Below are 23,093 nucleotides of genomic sequence, written 5' to 3' on the forward strand. Positions count from 1 at the left end.
TCCCAATTCGTTTTCTTTGATGCAAAAACCATTACTCACGAAGTGACGCGCAGTGTCACTGATGAAAGCTCGTTATCAATCAATCATCGGGCGGCTACGACTAATTTATTATTTATTTACTAGGTTTAAAACGTGCACGAATAATGGTATTATTTTGCGGACGATAGCGGGCAAGTTAAGTTGATGAGATGTTTGTTTCAGCAAAAATGCCAAATACCAGCAAATAATCATGGTCGAAAATCGAGCGATTTGCTACGAACTTTGTTGCTACCGCAACTAATCGATTTGTTATATTTATATTGTTACAAAATTCTATATTAGAATTTTGATACATTATATTTTGTTATATCGAACCAATGATATTGTTTTGCGGCCACAAGTTCGGAAACACTTAATCCGTACGAGTATTTTTACGAACTAATATATTATTTTATCATATTACAGTGACCGTCATTGGGTCTCCAGAACACAGGAAAAAATGGAAATGACCTTTATCTTGTTTCCAATCACCAATCACCAATCAGCCGAATGTCGATTTCGATTACGGTTTTTAACAAGTGACAAGTGTTGCTTCGTTATGTATCATGTTGTTTGTTTCATTTATATTGCATTAGCATTGTGTATTTTGTGTATTTTATTAAAGAAATCAAGTTACCGTGAGGCTTTATTGGTTATGAGGATGGTCAACAAAACAGTGTTTCCCAGTGATTTACTTCCAACCAATTTATATTGTTTTGTGCGGAAATATTTGGAAATGACCTTTAACCTATTTCCAGTCACCAAACAGTCATGTGGCGAATTCGATTGCAGTTTGTTGACGATTTCCATTTTATTATGTTATTATTATTATTATTATTATTATGCATAGTTCATTATTTCTAGAATTATGTATAGAACTTCCGTATTTTGTATATTTTGCGTGTTTTATTGTACGAATTAAGTTACTGTGATCTTTTAACCGATGGTAATTAGGGTAGTCTACAAGATTAGCCAGAACCTGTAACCAATAAGAGCCGAGGACCATCAGTCAGAAATTAAGTCCATTTAGAATCGAACATGTAAGGATTTGTGACGTAATATGCAGTGCGACGTGCAATGCAGTGATGTGATAAGTGATACGTTTACACAGCAACGGTATAAACATTGCAAAGATAATATAAAACACTTTCATAGAAAGTCATGTTGTCTTCGTTCCATTAGAGAAGCTTGAGCGTACGTCTTAGGCTCAGGATCAAAAGTCGACTTGTTTTGGCTGAAAAAAATATAGAACAAAATCTTGATTAAAAGTACGAAACCATAGAATTAAAGCTGATGTATGCCTGCTATAGCATCAACGTTAAAAACTTGTAAAAAATCTAAACAATTAATGCTGGTAAAAGTTTAAAATTGACTGCGTTTGGTGATGTTACCAAAAAGTCGACTGCTCTTAGTTTTTGAAGCCGTGCCACCGCGTCAAGGTGGCAGTCGTCGGAACGGTTCTTTGGGAACGGAAAGAATCCCCCACTTCGCTACCGATGGGTGTAGAGAAGCGGGATAAAGACCGTTGTTACAAGCCAAATGTTGAATTCTACTTTTGTATATATTATTTATTTTATACTGTTTTAGTATAAGATTTGGTACGTTACGATGCAATCTCCTTCTCTTAAAGCCAGGGGGAGTCCCCCCAACCGTTGACCATCGTTTCATTTCATATAATTACCTGTAACCTGTAAATAACCGTCGCAATCGCGCAAAATGAAACAACGAGGTTGGGAAGACAAGCATTTGGGGACCCAAGAAGAAATTTTTTACATTTTTTCTATAGAGGAAAAGGCAAAAACAAAACAACTCATGACCCTACCTCATCTATGAAATGTTGGAGGGACCTAGTCGGTATCGCGCGGTGTGGTGTGTTGTGATAATTTTATACAAGGCTTCAAGAGAAGGTCGCGTTAGATGTTTTGGCCTATTGTTTTTGTTGTTTTAATTTTATTTGACTGAAAATGCAGTCAACAAGACCGAAGTGCAGTCACCCTAGGATTGTTTTACTCTAATACTTTACCTGATAGCCTGAAAAAAAGGAGTTAAAGCTAACGCCGGTAACTCAAACCGGCCATACAGTATGTGAATTATTTTTTTGAGGTTGTGTTTGTTTTAGGTTGTGTTGCGCGCGAAGGCACCGATCCGCTGCATTAGGTTGGAGTGCCAGAATAAAGGAGAGTATAGAGTCTTATGCCTAAGATTAGATACAGCATATATAAAAAATAGAAATATAACTGCACTGGAGTCGATGGACATAACGGGAATGAAACTAAATAGAATTGTGTGGTTCCGAAAACTAAAATCCTAATTGTTTATGCGCAAGGCTGAAATAAAATAGTGCTGGATAACCTAAGCGAGCTACACCCTAGTAGCACTATTTTATCTGGGGACCCAAAACAAACCTCATAAGCGTCGAATTGTTTGTCTGTGGCCTAATGCCCCGTCGGACCTACTTGTTTCATTCTGTGCCGTCATCTAGGGGAGGCGCAAAATGTCGGAAGTCCCTACCCTATTCTACACGGCACTTTGTCCCCCTAGGATAAGGTTATGAGAATGCAGGCTAGTATAGGGGCGCGAAGGCAAAATGTTCATAATTTGGGCCGGGGACACTGGATCGCTTTGGGCTTGGCGAACCCAGTGCTGCATCGGGTCCTGCACTCTCCCGACGATAAAACACAGTCAAAACACAACAATATAAGACAGAAGAACTCATTAACTATGAGAGAAATAAGACAAGCGATAAAACAATACACAACAACAATCCCATCAATTTTAAGAGATAGAGAAAGTCATTATGCCATCGACTCCAGCACCTGCACTATCTTATTGTATACAAGGTAATCCCAGTAAATTTGTTACTGGTTTTAGATAACTGTCCTTTGGTTAAATTGCAAAACAGTTATATTGAAAAAATGTTTAAAAATTATGTTTGCAATAATGGTAAAATGTAAATGTAACAGGTATCAAAATAAGCAATAGTTAATCTGCTCCATATTATTATTGCTATTATGTTAACACCCTCAATTAATAGCAAAATTATTGTAACAAAAATATATCATTATAAACTATGCAACATATAAAGGGCCTAAGCAAAAAAGATATTTGAAAATTCACCTCGGATCTTCCAAACTTTACTACTTTAGGTACATTTGGGATATACCCTACCTGGAAAAAAATTACCATCGCATTTGCGTTGACGCCCTCTACCGACGACAAAAATAATAGAAGGAAAGGAAGGAAGGAAGTAGAAAAACACACAAAAATACAAAAATACGAAATGTCCCTGTCTTTCATAGAGGGGAATTTAATGAATTCTTATAGAAGTCATATTAGTCTGATAGCATAATGTCCCATTGGTATAAAATGTCCCTTTTTGCTGCACTACATGTTTAACATTTCTACACCAGGGGCGCAATGTGCGATGGTAATGCCGCCTGAACCGTAACCTACGATGCACTGGCGCGCCGGCAACTTGTCGTCGGAAGCTTCCTCTCTCTTCCGTGTTTGTCTTATCGCTACTTCTTCTCATCGTCCCTCGTTGGTTACCAGCGCGCTCCTAACATTATAATGCTCTGCGACTAAATATTGCTTTGGTTGGTTGGTTGATTGGTTGCTGGACTTCCATGACACCTTAAAAAGTAACAGAAGGGTCAACCCATGCTTACACAGCAAAGCCATCACCCATGACTAATAGCTTGACACCAGCAATTGATTAGTTTAATTCAGGAAACTAGTTGCTCAAACGAGACCTACAGATGGCGAGTTATAGCTGGGTTGAGGCTGCACCGCCAGTTCCTTGATACTGAACAAACGCTATCGAAGTTATTGAAGTAGAATTAAATGTTGGCAAAAAGTCTGAAACAATATTGTTATTAATAGTTGACGATCGAATAAACTTGCTAAAACTTTGTAGCTTTTAATCGTAGATATGTGTGTAATAATTTTATTACTGTTTTGGTATAACCACCCATCACTGAATTTTTGTAGGGTCTTGAAGCTTGTGTAAGACGTCACAATGTTTGGGAAACGTGAAAATGTTTGGTTTATATGAGAAACTATCAGGGAAATGACCTGCAAGAAATTAAAACCAGGAATGAAAATAAAATATCAACACCGATTCTCGGGAAAAGCGATATTTAACATTGTGAGAATTAGATACGGGTCCAAGAAAGACATTACATTACCTCTTACTATGGGCGTAACCACTGTTAGTTACTGGTTGTATGGAAGTAGATGAAAATGACTAGAAGACTTGGAACTTCGAAATAGAACATTCAGCTGATGGAGGAAATATCTTGGGAAACGAGTATGAAAACAGCAATAAAACAAACTCACCTGAGCTATAAATTATCGTAGCATGGTGACGACCCACAAAAGGGCGATGGAGAGGACACAATCATTATCAAACTTGGCTTCCAATGACATCATAATTGTATAGTTGGCAATTATTAAGGCCCTGGAACTTTTATTAAATAGAAAAATTCCTAAAAATATTTTTAACATACCTTGCAAATTTTAATGCCGTCGTAGAATAGACGTCATGTTTACACGTCACCACTCGCGTCATCTGAAAAAGGTGAACTTTTGACAACGTGATGGTAATGTTAAATAAAGCTTAAAATACACCCCCAACACAATCTTACTGAACTGAACAAAGCCAACGCAGATTTCTAAGTTTTTATGCTGCCTACGTATACTGTAGTTCTGGTACAAATCTTGACATGTTCAGTTCACAGCAAGAAATGTGCAGATTTGCAGATTCCAGATCAGCTTTGGGGGAACAAATTGTCCTGAAACACCAGATGCCAGATATCTCGAGCTCAAATTTTAAACAGAATCCAGAGAAACTGAACATATTTAAACTGAAGGTCACTGCATGGCCAGGACAAAATAAATCAATAAACTCCAACAAAAAAAATTCATAAAAAATCAAAAAAATCACCAATTTATAGGCTCCAAAAATACTCAACGCAAACTGTACAAACGCCAAAGCGCAGAAATGCAACAATGACCAAGACGCTAAAGTGCGCGCAGAGAGCAGTTGCAACAAAGCAGGAACAAAGGTTGACAACAAGAACATTGAAGTGTACAACAAAGGTCAAACAAATACAAAACTCAGCAACAAGCGCGAGCTGTGTTTCAGCATCAAACAAAATACAACTTGCAACCCTGACCAAAACTCTATCGTTATTAAACAAGTCAGACAAACCGACCAACAAATATGGGCCTTAAACCAAGCAATGACGTTTCAATTCAGCATAGACAACCTGTTACTTCAAACCAGTCACAAGGTCAAAAATATCTTACACTTGGTCTTTTTACTTACGACACCAAACTGAACTCTGCTTTTTTGTAAATCCATTGTAGGCCAATTGTATCCATTGTATTGTAAATTCTAAACTACTCATAACCACCAACCAACCAGCCACCTCAACTACACGAGGTAAAAGAATGAAATTGTGGAACGAACACGCGCAGTGAAGATTCGACAAATCTCGCGTAAATTCCTCAGCTGATGAAATAAGCGCGAAACTTGCTTCAAGGTTAACTCGAAGCAAAAAGGTGCCAGATTCTTGCTAGAAAATTTGCGACAAGCTCTCCTATATTGCTTAACAATGCAACAGCCCTACACAATAATGTAGATTGTAGTTTATTGTTGTGAATTATGATTCAACTGAAACGTTCGAAACTGGTTTGAGCCGAACAACAAAAGTGTTTCCGAGTTTTCAAAGTATTGAAATACTCTTGCTAACTTTAAATGAAAACCAATTTTGACAAATCATAAGTATCAGAATGACAGTGCTTATATACAGTACATCGTATTTGCTAAAGAAAATGTCCGCTAGACGATGAAGCGGAGCTGCACAAATGGCGCTGATTTATAAATGAGATAAAAGAATGACGGAGTAAAAGTTCCAGTTTTCGGGTTATTAGATTAAAATTAGCAGTTAACCCTTAAAAATTTTTTAAATATTTTAGCTTTCGCCGAAGTCAAACCTGATGCTCTATCTTTGGCTGCTGCTTCATAATCATATCTGTTACGTCATTAACGATCAGACAATGTTTACAAATGTCATCATATTTACGCGTCTGAACACTTAAACTGAGTGTGATTATTTATTGTATTATTGTTTTGATTATTGCATATTTCATTCATTGCGGCAACAGATATTACGTGAAAACCGAGTATCTATGTAAAATGGTGAAGTAAACTATCTCCATCAACGACAAAGTAAAAAACCACAGACAATTTTGATAAATTTTATTTGTTCTTTTACATCTATCGTTTGCTTTTATTAGCATTGACCGTTGGCAACATAACTGGCAATCACTTTGAGGCCAGCGAAGGATTCCTCGGCTGTTGGTTGAATAAATCTAAACCAGATAATAAACAGTTAAAGTACTGAAAAACTTACGCATGTAAGCTAATTTCTAAATCTCAGTAAATTTAATGTATTTTACAGCTTATTACAGATCGTCAGCTGTAGCCGTAAAGCAGAAAACATTTAAATTTTGTTTTGAGTTTAGTCTTAAACAAACCTCTCAGGCAAGGTAAATCCATAACGACCAGTATCTCTCAACTCGGCTGCAAAAGCACACTTCACTCCGATTTCCTGGTACACATAGTCAGTTGTGCTTCCAGAAGCTTGGTCTAAAAATAATTTGAATGACAGCAAGTGTATCATTTGTACTTGATGTGTTTTGTTTTACTGCAAATTAATTCGGCTAGTATATAAATTTTATAACATACAGAGATTAAAAATTTATTTTCGTTGACAGTTAGTCACAGAGAGAGGAAAACACTCGAAGTATTGTTTGTTTAGGAATAAACCTTAGAAATAAGGAAGAACGATCTTATACGAGCAGGCAACATCCATGCAGCGTTAGCCTCGTATGACTCTCGAGCAAATTTTTCATTTAGACAATTTAATCAGTTACTGTGGTTATGTGTTTGGGTTTAAGATGGAGAAAACCGTCAAAAAATACTTTACATAAATACAAATGAAATATGAACGTTTTTTGCAAAGCGGTGGACTTTAACTCACATATTACTTCAGAAATCGGTCCGGATTGGTAAGTCATTCCATGTACAGCTTGGATTGCGCTCGCGCTCTCTGTCGCGACTGACCTCTGATCAAGGCAATTAAAGTCGATATAATTTCTATAAGCCACAAAAGGAGTGTAGAGTATAGGGCTTTGGAAAGTATAATCTCACCAAAAAAGTGTCATCTGGACACGTTGAGTAAGAATAGGCATAAGGATACATCCAATACTGGCTGTATGCATGCACATCAATGTAGCCTTTCAAATTGGGAATACTCCTTAAGTAATTTGCTTGTCCTTGTACTTCAACCTGAAACACATCACAACTTTACCATGACTTCACATAGTGATTGGGTAAGAATGATTTATCTCACCTCAGACATTGCAGAAGGACCATAATAGGCGTCATTGCACGATGAACTGCTGGCACCTGGGCCTAGAGAATAAAAGTTTCAGATAATCGAAAGCAAATGGGATAGAAAAATTTGAAAACATGGCACGAAAACACACGCACTCATTAAGTGTGTAAACATACTGTATAATGTGTTCCTGTACACTTGATACGACGACATATTTAAATATCAATATAATTTCACATACCACTCCAGTTGATGTCCCAGTTCCTGTTTGGATCTACACCAACACATACTTTATTATTGTTACTTCTTGTTTTTCTCCACATACGATCCTATGAGAAAAACATCCTTTCAGTTATAATGACTACTAGTGGTTGAATTCACGATCCACACCTATTGTATCAATAAAGACATGGTTTTGGATGTTTTACTTACACCGCTCCAGGTGTATAGGTAGCCATCTGGGTTGGCAACGGGTACCACGTAGAAATCAATATTTTGAAGTAGATTGTATTCATCAGAACCCGATGTAGCTTCTACTAGCTATTTACAAACAAATCTTGTAAGGATTAAGTCAAAACTGATCTACAGTTGTCACAGTTGGCTTTTTGCGCTCTATAAAAGTATCCACTCTCATGTTGCAACAACGGTTTTAGCATAAACTTACATATTTGACAGCGTACATGCAGCTAGCAGGGGCGACCCACTCACGAGCGTGAATTCCGCAATCGATGAAGAAGGCGGGTCTGTTGAAGCCTCCGGTGCTGATCTGTAACGTGCAAATGAGATTGACACGCTATTTTTTTTATTTGTACTATACATGTACAATAAAATAACACATGAGTATTATCTCTATACCTTGGCATAAACCTTTAAGCATTCTTTATATGTTTACTTTGTATATATATATTTATTGCATACCTTAAGACCGTGGATTGTTTTACCTTCGTAGGTGCTACCGATATCAACTTTTGTTGCAGTGGAATAAGTACTAGCCATATCATCAATCCATCCGTTAATCTGTATTAATTACAATAATCTGATCAGGTTTAATTTATTAATAAAACCCATGGTCAAAAACGTGATGTTTCTTAGATGAAGGTGATTGCTTTAGAGATCACTGATGAGTAAGCATCAAAAAACGTGTTTTGAATTAACTTTTGCAATACAAAAATAAGGTTGTATAGCCATACTTCATCCATAGTGTGGTAAACATTGTAATCAAATGTAGCCAAATTGAGTTGAAGAGCTCGGTCTGTGACTTGTTCGTCGATAGATTTTTGGAGATCCTCAATAAAAATCTCAAAATTCACTCTGCAAAAACAAATATAATTGTTAGATTAATTACATGTACCACATCTGAACGTTTTATCATATCACTTTAGACAAATATAAACTAATTTTTCGTGTATGTTTAAATTTAAGCTTAAGTTATAAATATAACATAACATTCTTTCCTATATTCCTATTAACTAGTTTGATTAATTACCTGTTACGCCTCAGGAAGACTTTAACACGTGGAAGATATTTCTTAGGAACGTGAATATCAACTGGTTTGTTGCCATATAGGTCAGTCCAGTAGTCGATCTATGCAAAATCACGAATATTGTTACTAGAAAATGCTGAACTAAAAAGATAACGTTTAATATGCTTCTTTACCGGAAAACTCTCCTCCAGAGTAGCAATTGCTTGGAAGTGGTGATCTTCAGTAGGATGAAGTCTCAAGACTTGATCCCTGAAAGCAGAAAATCGCCTTGAACAATTGCATTGAGATTTTGCACAATTATGAAACAGTATTTGCCATTGCTTTTTTGTTAATGCGCTTTTTGATGATAAACAAAATATGAACTAAAAACTAAAGATACTATCTTGAAAGAAAGTTAAGATAATTGCTTACCCGTGAAAAAACCTCTTGGCCGCAGAAAGGGCGCAGAGTGCGAGAAGAACTACGAACAATTTCATCTTTCTGAAACAAAAGATTACTGATCATAGACTTTTCTTCTGCTGCAGTTGCTTTATATACGCTACTGTAAACTACTCGAGGTGTTAAATATAGCAACAAGATACACAACCAACGTATAAGTAGATCATATATTATTGTAACCGAAAACCTATTATACGTTATGTACCTCGTCACTTGTTAATGATTAGTTTTTTCCCACGCAACTGATAGCAATCCAGATGTTATTTTCCCTGACCTATAAAAGAAAAATAAAACACTGCAACGGTGATATATTATAGTGACTTTGCACATAATTTGTAGTATTTTGGCATTAGCAAAAGTGCAAAAAATACTGGTGAATTGCATGCAGCGATGTTTAAGGCTCATGTGACATGAAAACTGTGCATGCTACCTCATCGTTATTTGTTGTAAATATTCCCTTCATTTACTAAATTAAAAGTTAAATTTACTTAGGCCTATACATAGTTGTTAATGATATTATAGTTGGTACCACAAATAGCCTAATTAGCTTATATTAATTAATATTAAGGAATCTATTACGTTTTTTTTTCGGACAAAAGTTGCCTACACATTACATCGGAGATGGTTTGTTACCTTAATATTTTTTTGTTTTATTTGTATAATGGTATTATGATGCTCAGTTGCCTGGCAAAAGTATTTGATGAAAGCAACATGTGGTTCATGTCCCACTGCGCCATTTCTGACCTACTGCCTCCTAATGTTAAAACAACGTTCTCTATATTTGGCCATGGCTGACATTTTCGATATATCGTTTCGTCATCCTGGCAAGTGGTAAAGTTCAGGAATAAATTAATTTAACTTTTCATTATTTTTGAGAAGAAATAAAATCGAGTCACAGAAAATAGCATTCTAGAAAGTGGTTTTATTTGGACCAACGCACTTCTTGTCCTAAGATATTTGAGAATATCATCTTTATAGCATTACAAACAATATCAAAATCAACACAATACAATTTTCAGCATTACTGAATAATCTACTGCATTTATGAAACGAAAGTTTTTTATCCCCCAGATTTCGGATACCGTTAACAGCCCTATATGAGTATTGTTAATCTCATGCAACCGCACTTCTTTGAAGCTTGCTTCATGCTTTGAAACTGGCAGAAAAATGAGTCCTTAAAAAATAAAAGCATTGTGCAAAATACGCAGACTATTAAAAGTTTTATCTCCATCAATGTTAAAGGTAGACCAATTGCCTATATGTATTATTTGCCAGGCTGTAGGCTTGACGTACAGACTGGGTTGTCATACCTTATGTCCGTATTTTTAAGATTTGTCCTTATTTTGTAGGTATGTGTCATAGAAAATATTTCTACCCTTATTTCTAAGATTTGTCCTTATTTTCACTTTCGTCCTTATTTTTGTCTTATTTTTAAGGCAGAGGTTTTATATTTTGGGCATTTCGACACTTTTGGTTACCATTTTGTCCCAAGAGATACCAAAATTAAGAACATACATATAGTGTGTTGTTTTTTTTTTGTTACAGTATTATTATATTAATTATACGTAGTATTCTTTAAACCGATGATAAACTTCTGGGGTGAACTTAATGCAATATTTGCTGTCACTGACGACAATTGGAACCTGCCAGCTAAGAGAAATGGAGCCGCTAAAAACTGATGCTACTTAGGCCAACACGCTTCATATGGAACCTCCAACAACCTTCTCACGCCATTGTGCAATTACATGGATGACATTATTTTTAGATTATAATCATTCTAGAATATTGCATGACACTCTAGTCTGTAGAATTAACTTTTACTTTTAATTTTAATTTAAAGTTTGTAGAGAATTTAAAAATAAAAGTTAACCCAAAAGTGTCATCCAATACTGATTATACGGTCTATACTGGATTATGATGCGGTACAGACACCGTCATATTTGTTAGAAAACTTGTAGGTTATTTTGCGTTTAATTTAATTATTGTAAATATGGAGAAAGTTATCTGATATGACGAACAACATATAACTGCAATCACAAAATAAAGTTTTACTGTAGGGTATCTCGGTGTTCGTATAACACTGTCAGATGTTGTTATTCTGTTAAGGTTATACCAAGAGGTGTCGTTATAGGTGAGGTGAAACTCAACATTGCATCTCACGGCATTTAATGGACCAAAAGAAGCAACTTTTCTTGGGGTATAAAAAGATTAGAAACCATAACTTTGTTTTTGTAATACTATTTGTACAATGACCGTAAAATGAAAATAATCAAGGTGTTGTTAGACAGTAACATGTGTTTCATTTCCCAAAGAACCATTCTCGTGAACCTCTTTCAATATACTACCAAGTAAGTCCTTGCAGCAATAACGTTCTGTGTTCCCAGTAAACACTCCCGATAATTGCTTCGTCATAAGGACAGCTGGTGAAATTCTCGTCTGTAATTTTCCATTATCACTGAGCAGAAATACAATCCATTTCGAAGAAAACGATGGTCTTATGTAGAAATCTAAATTGCAGCAACTAATTCAACCATATTAGACGACGTTAAGACGAAATATATGTATCAAGGATCCGAGTAAAACAAATCAGATTGCAGATCCTTGAACTAATATGCTCCTGCTGATATTGAATACAGTACACTATTGTTACGTTGTTTTATGCTTGGTTTGACTTGCCTTTCTTTTTTCTGCCTTCGGCCAGAAGCACTGATAAATATGATTACGCCTTGTCCGTTCAGCGCTCTCACTTTTAGGGATTTAGTTCCAAATTGGAACTTTTAGCCCCTTTTAGGGACAAGTTTAGGGATTTTTGAAATTGTTGATACGTATAAAGTACTTATTAAGACTTCAATGTTAGTCATGCTTCCGACATGTGCTTCCTTACCAAGGAATCCTTGGTGTGCATTCTGCATTGCGATTAGAGTGTAGAGCAATGTTCCCTCTAAGCTGCGCAAATGCGCACTACTGACACGGTCTTCACGCACAGAAAATCTGTGCTGCGCCTGCGCACAAGAAAAAACTCCAACCTGAATTGAAAATAAAATAAACGCAAAATAATGGCCACAGTAAGCACATCTGATGTTGCTCACAGTGGTCCAAGGGACCACTCAGGGAGTTAATGTGTTTGCTCAGATTCGTAAAAAATTAGAGGGAACATAGGTGTAGACTGTAGAGTAGAGGATTACGGTTCTACGACAATTAACCGTAGTTAATTACCTACTTGAGTTCTTCATACGTGAAAATTTGTCAAAAAAAAGTTTTTTAATGTGACAATTTGTCAAAATTTTCAATGTTTAGGTCAAAAACTTTCGTTTTTAGGTCAAAAAACTAATCGCCCTAGTGATAAAATAATAGTATAACGCGCTAATCATGGTTTAGGGATTTTTCATACCATCTAGGGATTTTTTGGCATAGCTTTAGGGATTTTCTGGTTTGCATTTGTGAGAGCCCTGTGTCCGTTGTCGAACGACTGTCATTCTACCGATGCTTGTACTGTTGTGTAGACGTGCCCACTTTTCACCGTTTTGAAATACAATCCTATAGTTAACTGCAGGTCTCTTCGAACCAGCACTAGAAAAAGGCCGGTAACACTATCGTATATATATATATATCAGATAGTCAACAAAAGGAGAAGCCCCTGACTTAAGTGATTTCAGTTAATATATGTAATATATATTGCAGCAGCTAACTTATAGAGCTTGAAGGCTGCAACGTTTTAAGTGGAAAATTTCGTTACCCGGTTTTATTATTCTTTTAGAAAATAAACTTCTGCGGTCTACTGACGTGGTCACGACTGATTTGTTGTCTTTTTCGAACAAGTGGTCCTTAAAAAGGTAAAATTCTTAAATGAAAATTAGCACAAGGATTACTAAATCACAAGTTCAAGCGTTACTTGCCAACGCACATTAACTGCATCAAGCACAAAATACTAACAATCTTCAGCTTTTTATTCATACAAATCTTTCTCCGGCAGGGTGCGCTAAAAAGCAGGATTAGTAAACTAATTGCAGTTTCAAAAAATCTAAATTCAAATTATGTTTTAAAATAATATGTTTGCAAATTTATTGTTCTCCAAATACAAGTGTTTGGTACGTTGTGTAAGACTTCAAACTTCACACTAATATATCAAGCAAAGGCAATTACTTATATGACAAATAGTTTTATATGTGACGAAATTACTATGTCACAATTATCAAAAAATAATAATTAAACAGTTGTATTCTCCTGAAAAAGAGCCAGCAAAAGTTTGTCTTTGATAGTTTTAAGCGCAATCAACGATGTGTAGTAAATATGAATTATCAAGATCTTTTTCTCATTCTGTTGAACCAGTCTTTATACACGTGAAGCCTTCTGACATTAGGTAAATTTTGAATTAAAATGTCATGTTATTTATAGATTTAAAATTCTTAAAATTTATAAATATTTATAACAGCTTTCAAAATTTACCAATTTTTACTTTTATAGGAAATTTTATGAAAGTCATTTTCTAAATTTTTCTTTTTTTGCAGACCCATAAAAGGAACTGTTTCAATTCGATTGTCAAGCGGATGTGACGTTCTTGATCTTTTGCGTAAAGTACTGTTAGGTTTTACTACGATAGAGGAAATGACATATAAAAATCACGACGTCATGACAGTCACATTTGGCGATGAAGAATACTGGGTTTTGGATGGACACAAACGTTTGTGGGTCTTACAGGCATTAGAAACTATGAGAAAACTTGAAAAGATAAAAGTCAAAGTAAGGTGACTATGGAACTGCTTTCATAAGCCTTCTGTAGACCTGTAAACTGATAACTTCGTAACAACCTTTGTTTTTGTTTGGTTCTAAACATATACTTAGTTTTTCTGCAATTTTCCCAAGTAATGGTCACTCTAACTATTCCCGTAGGTAAGGCAAACTAAAGCGTGTGATTTTGCCGTTAAACGTAAAAACGTTGTCGTATTTATTAATTACTTAGAAACATCGGTATACGGTATGGTATATATCATCATCTTTATCCTTGGATTAAGGAAAGTCTTTGCACGGATTAAATTCGGCAATAATTCCTCATCCCTGGAGCCTCGGTAACCGAACCAGCTTTTTTGCAAATTCTAATTGATGGACACATATATTATTGGTTTTCTTTTTTTGAAATTTTGTATTGTTTTGCCTGACATTTTTCACTGTTCATCAGACACGAACAAAATCTTGGTTAAAACCTTGAAAATTGTTTGGAGATGTACTAATACAAGATTTGTAGCCTTTGACAAATTCTAAATTTTGAAGTTTAACTTTGATTAGTACTTGAGCTGTATAGGTGTTAAATATAGCCTCATATGTTGCTTAGAATATTCTGAGATGATGACGTAACCAAAAACCAGCTTCCGTCATACGTCCGTGTTTCTGATAAAATGCTTTGGAGGACAGTTGCCCACACCGAAAATCTTCCTTCTGCAGAGTGATAATTGTGCTCTTTAATAATTTGGGTAGACGTTTCTGTACTAGATTGCGATTTGAAAACGTCTTTTATGGAACCCCTAAAATGTTTTTATGGAATCTACTTTGGGAAACTCTAGCTTATACCAAAAATACAGTTTCGAACACAGCAGATCTTTGGAAGAATACCAAGACCAACATAAACTGAGAAAATGCTACTGGACAAAAAATAACAGTTCAAAATTAAATTTGATTGATAATTCTGATATTTTGAGATATTTTTTGAGATTTTGAAAAGAAGAAGTTATATTAAAGATTGCGTTTTAATAGAAAATAGCCTATAACAAAGTATTTTTAGTTGGATTTTTAATTATAAAATTGGCAGTTTGCAATTCTCGATTTCTGGATTACTGTACAGCCAACCCCTCAGCTCTATTGTATGCAGCATGCTGAGACGCCATGCGTACAATACATTTTTAATCTTGTAACATATTTTGCAGGAAAGATCACAGATGGAGGGAGCAAATGACTTGTTTGAATCGGTCTGGAAAAGTCCAACTTCGATTTTCAACCACGTTAGCCAAGAAAAACTTCCACAAAAAACTTGTTGAACTTAAACGTGAGATACTGGAAAGAAGTAAGCGTCAAAGTATTTGAAGTTAGGGGACCAAAAAATAAGTAAACAACACAATCATTGCGAAAAAAAGTGTGCAAGTTACACACTCATGGTTGCCTACTTACACAACAGATTAACAGACTGCCAAGTATCAAAACAATGATATGAGGAAGCCAATGTTGTATCATTTATTCACAGATCAGGCTGGCTCTCCTCCACCGGCACATAGCAGGTTCTTTACATTCGACCGTTTAACGGTACCAAAAAGATTGGAAGAACAAGTCGATCGTCGTGAGAGATTAACAGGGATTTTGTCTTGGAACAAAGGCCCTTACAAGATCGATTATAAAATAATTGGAATGATTTTACTTATTTTGCTTCTCATCTCCATGTCAGTCATACACAAAAACATCGCAGCCGATGAAAAGACTGATGTTTAAGAATAAATTTTTTTGGTTGTTGTGATGTTTTACTGAATTCTTGGCCCAATGCTTTCAGAAGTCATGTATATAAGTCATGTATATAAGTCATGTATATACATTTGTGTGCCCGTAGCCAGCAGAATGGTATAGAATATAGATGACACCTATAAGCCTATGACTTTTGTCATAATGATACGCGTTTTGTACGAGACAATCTTTTCCACTTCATAAATATTTGCACAATATGAAACGTGACCGGTATTTTTATTACAGGTGTTTTAATGTTTAGCGATACCGCATATACTATGTTGCCTATTCAGTCAGTCTACACCTATAGGTGTATACATATATACACACAACAAGTATAAGTTATTACAAAACCGCTGTAAAGTTGGTTACTGGCTCCCTGGTTATTTATGCAGTTGCCAATTCAATATCGGTAAAATATCTTTAATTAAGAAGAATTAGATGAATATATAACGAAATGTAGGAAATATGTAACCAGCTTAATCTGAAAGCAAGTAATGAAATAACATGGCAAGTAATAAAATTCCTGTTTTGAATAAGTAACTATAAATAAGTAACCAATGCACAAAATTTGAAGTAAATTGTTTGGCACGTGAGAACGATTTGTATTTGTAGATGGAACACCTTTATCGTCAAGTATAAAATTATCATTACAAATTAGTTTAGCCGTTCCAGCGCATCTTATTACGTATTGATATTGTCGAAACTCAAATACGAATAAAGTTTAAATGAACATACAAATTTGGAAATCTCTGATTAAAAGCTAAAAGATCTTGAAACTTTTGGTGTTGATTTTGTCTTTAAAATGAAATGAACAATGTGACATGTTCTTGCGAACAAGCCTTTCGTAATAGCAAATTGCTGTTAATGGCGCCTTCTTCCTTCTGGACTCGGCTCTCGCATAAATTTCTTTTTCGTTAAATCTTCGCCTTTGTTCTCTTTATATGACAGTTGTACGGTCAAAGGGCGAAGCAGAGAAAAGAAAAGAACATCAAACAGGTGAAAAGTTTGAAATGTTCAGATTTACTCAACATAACAAGATTGATCGCGAACGATATGGGTGCATGCTTAACGAGGAGAATTTTAGTGAAAAGAATTATCGCTCCAGCCCAGTGATCTCCCTAACGGAATATTGTTAGTCTACGCCTTAGTTATACAAATCGCTCATCTAAATTAAACTTTGTCACAGTCTATACAACGTGTAACCCGATTTTTGATTTTCACAAGGTGCGTCAAAGAACGATTTTAAGGTTTGGTCACTTTCTCTGCAAATGAAATGCTTGCATAAGATGTCTACTGTACGACCTCAGGCATGTATTTCAGCAGATAATAAAAGATTTGCAATATAATGCAAGAGCAAACAATTCAAAAACGACAAAGTCGCAGTCGCATATAGACTACAGTGATCATCACAAGTAAAAGCTGTCAAGTATCATTCGTAGCTGAAGTAAAACAGACACATTTTACCTACATAGTTACAATTAAGCTATTTTATGCGTGTACAGATTATTATGACATAAAAAAGTAAGTTAAATTTAGTAAATCAAAACAAAATCATGTCTTTGAAAGGAAATGTGAATGTAAAGACAAGTTTCGAAAACGATGCTTTCGATAAAGATCAAAACATGAAGCCGGATGACAGTGATGATTACGATGTCTCCGTTGCAAGCGGATCTTTTTATCGGATCGACTTCAGCGTGGTAATGGCTGAAATCGGGGCTCTTGGAAAGTATCAAATTCTCTTGGTTGCACTGGCGTATTGGATCACCATTCCAGCAGGAATGAACCAGGTGGCATCAGTTTTTCTCGCAGCCACGCCAGATCATAGGTAAGGTCCTTTTGTAAGAATTTTCTGCTTTATCACCTCCATGGTACAGTGCCAAAACATTTATTGATAAAAGCAAACAATGGAAAAATAAAACAAATCCCGAATTTATATAGTGCATGGAATTTGTTTAGGAATTACAGAATAAAGTTTATTGATCAATTGTTACTAAAAAAACACAAAAGTCTGTTCTACTAGAAGTATTTCATGACTAACCATACATCAGTTACATAATTAGCTGTAGTCGCGGTTGGTTATGGATTTGCGAGAATTGTTATGTTTTGTTTGCATTCGATTCCTGTATTTTCTGGTTTGTTATAAGAGAGGGTGTTAAAATTTAAGAGAGTTTACTTAACTATATTAAAACCTACTTAGAGGTCGAAATGCAACACCTTTTTATATTCGAAGTCAAACACTCTAAAGCAACTATAAGTTATAAACCACGTTTGGAGTACACATCTATGAAATTCTTAAAATTTAAACTAAATAAACGTTTTGCTATAGTTTATAGAAATGTCTCAAAATCTACAACTTTCGCAAAACCTTTGTGTGAGCAAATGTTTCTGTAACGCATTACGAGATATCTTTCTTCTATTTTAACTCAGTAGTTTCCGTGTTTACTTTATTTGAAGAGCGTCGAATCCAGTATGATTTTAAGAGAATCTTTTCCACTTTTTAAGAGAAATTTTCTTCAACGATCCCAATCCAATTGTATATTTTGCTTAGATCGGCAATCGGTCTAAATTGTAAAAATCAAACTCGTCCAATCCGGTAGCTAAGGATTTGATTTCCTGTTTAAGCAAGATTTTGATTTCGTCATTGCTACACACTGGCTTTTATAAAAGTTCGTATTCATCTTTTCAGCTAATCTATTACGCAAGTATGTCACAGTTATCTTACCGGCTGCGATTTCCGGACAAGTACTAGCAATTTTGGCCAAAATCGTTCTTTCCCACTTATGACAATGACTACATCGTTTTAGTGACGTATGAATACTGTCCGTTTACAAACATAAATAACAAAGTGAGAAAGTCTATTTGACGTTGTGTCAATAAATATTTGGTTTGAAAAAAGGCTTCATTATTAACTAGACGGTTATATGATTGAATACTATAGATCAATATTATACTAGATGGATTTTTCTAAGTAAAAGCTTGTATACAGGCTTTATATACACAAAAGTGCTTTTAAGGTGGTAATATACGCAGATGCGCTCTTCCACCTTTGGACAATAAAACCGCGTATCCAGGTCTAAGTGAAGCTAACTTGACCGAACTTCTTCCTATAGATTCAAGAACTGGGGTAAGGTAGTGTTTGCTGGAGACATCAATTAAATTATTTTACAATAAAAGTTCGGTAAATAAGTAAACGGCAAACAGAAATCAAGTTTATTTCTATTCTCAAGAAACCTAGTTTTATATAATAGTGACTACAAATACAGTTATCTGTCTACCTCTATAAATGTATTGTTATAGGTTTAAATTAAAAAATATAGGTTTATGCAAGAGAATAATATTTTTTTTAGTTTTTAATTGTACAAACCGGGGCAACCATCTTCGAATGCTCGATAAAATCAGTATAAAACCGTTTGAAAATGGCGCTTGACCACCATCAGTGTGAAGTTATTTTCCGGCTCCTCAGATATTTATCTAAAACATGAATTTGGTTGCCTGTTATGTAGTTTCTTATTCAAATACTTTTTTGCAGATAAAGTTGGTAACATGCTACATAGTTACTTATTAATACAATTCTTCGTAAATAAAAATGTTTATACCTATAATGAACAATTAAGTAACCGAGTAGTGATTAAGCCACCACAAGGAAATGGTAATTATAGCATCTTCACGCCGGTCGCTTGACCTACTGTATATCCCAAAAAGTGGGTTTTATACTGAAGGTGACATGGCGCGACATAAATTACGTCCGAAATAAATGAATAGGAACAAAGGGCAGATTAATAGCGCATGCGTACTTCACGAGTTAACCTCGTGTTTAGACATACATTATACAGTGGAGCAGCAAACAGAAGACCACTGACGATATTTGCACGTTCCTCGACGTCAAACATACCAATTTCAAAGAAAAAATCAAACACGGGACGCAGTTAAGTGCTCGACCTGACGCAGTTGTTTTATCAGATGATTCAAATTAAGTCATCAAGTAAACTAGCAAACAATGGAAAATTTTAAATCCAGATATCGCTTCGTCAGCGCGCAAAAGTTTTACCTATTATAGAATCCATTTCCTCGAAATTTTTTCGATAAACCTGATTGTTGGTTTTATTGTTCAGCAAAGTCTGGATAATGACAATAATGAAAATAGTACTCTAAAACGTAGTTCATTTGACTTAACTGTATTTTACAGAGTTATGACCAATGCAAGAGATACAACGTCAGCCTTTCATCGTGTGATGGAAGTTTAGATTGCATTGATGACGTTGATCCAGCAACATTTGTTGCGATACCGTGCGACCACGGATACGTCTACGACACAAGTGTGTATAAGAGCACTATCGTGACTGAGGTGTGCGCATGTAAATGTGAAATTACTGTAGTATTACATCGTTTGTCATTACTGTTGTGTCAAGTTTTTGTAACATAATCCAATTCATTGGCATATTGTGTGCAGTGGAACCTTGTGTGCGACGATCTAATCATCGGAGCTGTTGTCAGTGCTGTTTTTTTCTGCGGCGTTCTTCTGAGTTCTTTGATAGGTGGAAACATCGCTGACATGTAAGCGCAAAAACTTCAACTAGAACTAGTTCGATTTCATTTGTAATACTCATTTGTATACTTTACTTTCAGCTTTGGTCGTTGCCCTACCATGCTGGTAGGCCAAATCTGCATGACAGCTGCTGGAATTGGATGCGCGTTTGCACCAAACCTGGTTGGATTTGCCGCTATTAGATTCATTATTGCACTCTTTCTGCAAGGAAGCTATATTGCATGTTTTGTTTATGGTAAATCCGAACTTGTTGCTTATCACTATTTGTACAACAATTTTGAGGTCACGTCTAAGTTTTTCTGTGTGAAAAGTCTTTAATTATATAAGCGTTTCTTTTATTGGCTTTTTCGGAATAATGAACTTGGCTAATGATTGACCTTTTTCCTTCTGGTTAGTGATGGAAATTACCGGGAAAAAATGGCGTACTTTCATCGGCATCAACGTACAGACGGTGTTTGCGTTTGGTTACATGGCATTGTCTGGCTTTTCTTATGCTTGGAGAGACTGGAGAACGTTACAGCTTGCAATTTCATTTGTACCTATCCCGTTTATTCTATTTTGGTTTTTCCTTCCAGAATCGCCAAGGTTCACAGCAAATATTCGTTTGGAAATGTTGTGTAACAGAAATTAATTTATATTATAGAAAGCATTCCAAATCCAGGAAACCTTGACATTTTACTGAGGTACATTGCATTGTAAGCAAATTATCTAACAATTAACACTAATTTTGTCTTGTTGTTGTAATAGGTGGCTTTTTACTAAAGGCAGAGTGGAAAAGGGAAAGAAAATAAGTGAAATAATGGCTAGGAGAAACGGCAACACGTTATCTGTAGACGTTTGGGACAGAGCTCAGAAGGCGGCAGAATTAAATGACGTATGAACTTTAAAATTGCAGCAGCAGTGAGTGAACCGTTTTCGCCCAGGATTAGTTACACTTTACTGACATCTAACGTCTAAAAATTGCTGATTTTTAAACGCTAGTATAGGTTAGCTAACCATGTCATCATTAAACTATCTGGTTTAGGAAGAAGACGATTTGGAAAACTATTCCCCAATAGAACTTTTTAGAAGACCAAGAATGAGACTTGTTACCTTCAATATGATGTTCAACTGGTTTGTTAACTCCTTGGTTTACTACGGTCTATCGTTGAACGTCGGAGAACTCGCTGGTGAGACCTAAACATTTTTAATCATGCAAAACAAATTTCTTTGGTAAAACGTATATTTCTAAAATCATTAAGCTAACCAGACGTTTTGTGGTCAGGTGACGACTTTATCAACAACACCCTGAATGGACTAGTGGAACTGGTGGCTTACTTTTTCATAATCTTAACGATGGACAGATGGGGAAGGCGTGTTCTACTTGTTACCTGCCTTTTGTCAGGCGGAGTAGCATGTCTAGTATCTACTACCGTCAACACATTCAGCGGTGACAATCAAGGTCTTTAGCTTAAAAACATATCGCAACTTCGCTTGCGAAATAATTTTCGAACAATATTCGGGTTGCAAGAGATTTGCTAATGGCGACGGTCTTGCAGATATGAAGAACACTGCAACAGCATTTGCCTTGATCGGAAAGATGGCAGTGTCCGGATCCTTCGCTATTATTTACAATTATACGGCAGAACTTTACCCTACAGTAGTGAGGTTTGTCACGACATTCAAGCTTGTTGATAACATATCAAGGTCATTAGTATAGACTGAGATACGGTTGCTTATATATACAACAGAAGTACAGCAGTTGGACTTGGTTCGATGTCTGCAAGAGTCGGCAGCATCATTACACCATTCACGTTGCAACTACAGTACATTTTGCCCTGGCTTACTAGTGTGAGTATTAGGCTTTTAAACACGGACCAATTTAATCTTACAATCATAATTTAGCCCATCTAAGATTAACAATTCTTTATCCAAAAGGTAAAGAAAATTTCATATTTTAGGTCATCTTCGGCGTTCTGGCGCTATTGGCTGGCATTCTCTCCTTGTTATTTCCCGAAACTCTGGGAAATAGGATGATGACGTCACTCGACGAAGCAGAAGGCTTTTACAAAGGCGTAAAAACTGAGTAAGCGACAGTTGTTATCCAGGGTTTACATATTTTAGCGTTCGCAGTTTGCATGGGAATAATCGCGTTATCTTCTGTGAAATTCGCGATATGTTTGCAGAATCGATCTCCATGCAGATGGAAAAGACAACGAAGAATTTCGAACCCAGCTTTGAGACTGGTCGTTCAAGTGCGATTGACAAATTTACGTGAATATAAGAAAAAACACAAAGCCACTGTTCAATATTCTGCACACAAAACATAAAATTTGAGTAATTCTTCACAGTCTGAATTAAAAATTGGCTAATGTGCACTTGCTAAACATTTTTTAACGTCTTTCAATTTTGGCTATTACCACAACAGTGAAATTTTAGAAAAAATCCATTTCAGTCTAAATGTTCTTGCAAAACATTTTATTTTTGTTTAGAAAACTAGATCAGGCAAGAGAAAGTCATATTATTCTATCGCAAATAAATTTTAGTGATACAAATTCAATTAATCTGTCAATGGTTTTTAGCACGTGTTAGTAATCTTGTATATATTCTGAAACCTTTACACTGTAGTAACAATAGACGTCACCTTTCATACAGATGACTAATCAGTGTAAGTCAACTTCAATTAATGAAAGGGAACTTTCTATATTAAGGTTAAGCAAAGAAAATTATGATTCTT

The 23,093-nt window shown here is 35.6% G+C and overlaps 3 protein-coding genes and 1 long non-coding RNA gene across 5 annotated transcripts; 2 read left to right on the forward strand and 2 right to left on the reverse strand.

Moving 5' to 3' along the window:
• Positions 1-3,364: 3,364 nt before the first annotated feature.
• LOC143465740 (uncharacterized) lies at positions 3,365-4,743 on the reverse strand. Its single transcript, XR_013118644.1, has 3 exons — positions 4,206-4,743; positions 3,775-4,092; positions 3,365-3,651 (listed from the first exon to the last, which is right to left on the reverse strand). It is a non-coding gene; the product is annotated as an uncharacterized LOC143465740 (long non-coding RNA).
• Positions 4,744-6,268: 1,525 nt separating this feature from the next.
• Positions 6,269-9,471, reverse strand: LOC143465738 (carboxypeptidase B-like). Its single transcript, XM_076964201.1, has 13 exons — positions 9,319-9,471; positions 9,081-9,156; positions 8,911-9,008; positions 8,615-8,735; positions 8,343-8,441; positions 8,089-8,190; positions 7,857-7,964; positions 7,666-7,753; positions 7,440-7,501; positions 7,238-7,375; positions 7,068-7,152; positions 6,562-6,673; positions 6,269-6,396 (listed from the first exon to the last, which is right to left on the reverse strand). The coding sequence occupies exons 1-13, from the start codon at positions 9,381-9,383 to the stop codon at positions 6,318-6,320; spliced, it is 1,233 nt and encodes a 410-aa protein (XP_076820316.1). The 5' UTR covers positions 9,384-9,471; the 3' UTR covers positions 6,269-6,317.
• Positions 9,472-13,100: 3,629 nt separating this feature from the next.
• LOC143465629 (uncharacterized) lies at positions 13,101-15,877 on the forward strand. 2 transcript variants are annotated; one of them, XM_076964022.1, is made up of 5 exons: positions 13,101-13,178; positions 13,605-13,705; positions 13,854-14,090; positions 15,264-15,400; positions 15,578-15,877. In XM_076964022.1, exons 2-5 carry the CDS (start codon positions 13,623-13,625, stop codon positions 15,817-15,819), a joined length of 699 nt encoding a protein of 232 aa, XP_076820137.1. In that variant the 5' UTR covers positions 13,101-13,178; positions 13,605-13,622; the 3' UTR covers positions 15,820-15,877. The 2 variants fall into 2 exon arrangements, with proteins under 2 accessions (XP_076820137.1, XP_076820136.1); XM_076964021.1 differs by lacking the exon at positions 13,101-13,178 and having other exon boundaries at positions 13,586-13,705.
• Positions 15,878-17,003: 1,126 nt separating this feature from the next.
• On the forward strand, positions 17,004-23,008 carry LOC143465485 (organic cation transporter protein-like). Its single transcript, XM_076963811.1, has 13 exons — positions 17,004-17,656; positions 18,862-18,955; positions 20,018-20,176; positions 20,282-20,385; positions 20,458-20,612; positions 20,773-20,962; positions 21,125-21,251; positions 21,402-21,546; positions 21,642-21,818; positions 21,916-22,024; positions 22,108-22,207; positions 22,318-22,442; positions 22,543-23,008. Exons 1-13 carry the CDS (start codon positions 17,385-17,387, stop codon positions 22,595-22,597), a joined length of 1,812 nt encoding a protein of 603 aa, XP_076819926.1. The 5' UTR covers positions 17,004-17,384; the 3' UTR covers positions 22,598-23,008.
• The last annotated feature ends 85 nt before the right edge of the window (positions 23,009-23,093 follow it).

The sequence above is a fragment of the Clavelina lepadiformis genome, chromosome 7 (genome assembly GCF_947623445.1).
Source record: "Clavelina lepadiformis chromosome 7, kaClaLepa1.1, whole genome shotgun sequence".
NCBI lineage: Eukaryota > Metazoa > Chordata > Ascidiacea > Aplousobranchia > Clavelinidae > Clavelina > Clavelina lepadiformis.

Bases quoted from the DNA above. Each gene is read 5' to 3' on its own strand.
- LOC143465738 (XM_076964201.1), bottom strand. From the start codon at position 9,383: ATGAAATTGTTCGTAGTTCTTCTCGCACTCTGCGCCCTTTCTGCGGCC. The intron at 9,157-9,318 runs GTAAGCAATTAT...TTCTGCTTTCAG, and splicing joins GCCAAGAGGTTTTTTCACGG to GGATCAAGTCTTGAGACTTC. The intron at 6,397-6,561 runs GTTTGTTTAAGA...TATCTGGTTTAG, and splicing joins GGATTTACCTTGCCTGAGAG to ATTTATTCAACCAACAGCCG.
- LOC143465485 (XM_076963811.1), top strand. From the start codon at position 17,385: ATGTCTTTGAAAGGAAATGTGAATGTAAAGACAAGTTTCGAAAACGAT. The intron at 20,177-20,281 runs GTGTGCGCATGT...TATTGTGTGCAG, and splicing joins AGAGCACTATCGTGACTGAG to TGGAACCTTGTGTGCGACGA. The intron at 21,252-21,401 runs GTATGAACTTTA...TATCTGGTTTAG, and splicing joins AGGCGGCAGAATTAAATGAC to GAAGAAGACGATTTGGAAAA.
- LOC143465629 (XM_076964022.1), top strand. From the start codon at position 13,623: ATGTGTAGTAAATATGAATTATCAAGATCTTTTTCTCATTCTGTTGAA. The intron at 14,091-15,263 runs GTGACTATGGAA...CATATTTTGCAG, and splicing joins AAGATAAAAGTCAAAGTAAG to GAAAGATCACAGATGGAGGG. The intron at 15,401-15,577 runs GTAAGCGTCAAA...ATTTATTCACAG, and splicing joins ACGTGAGATACTGGAAAGAA to ATCAGGCTGGCTCTCCTCCA.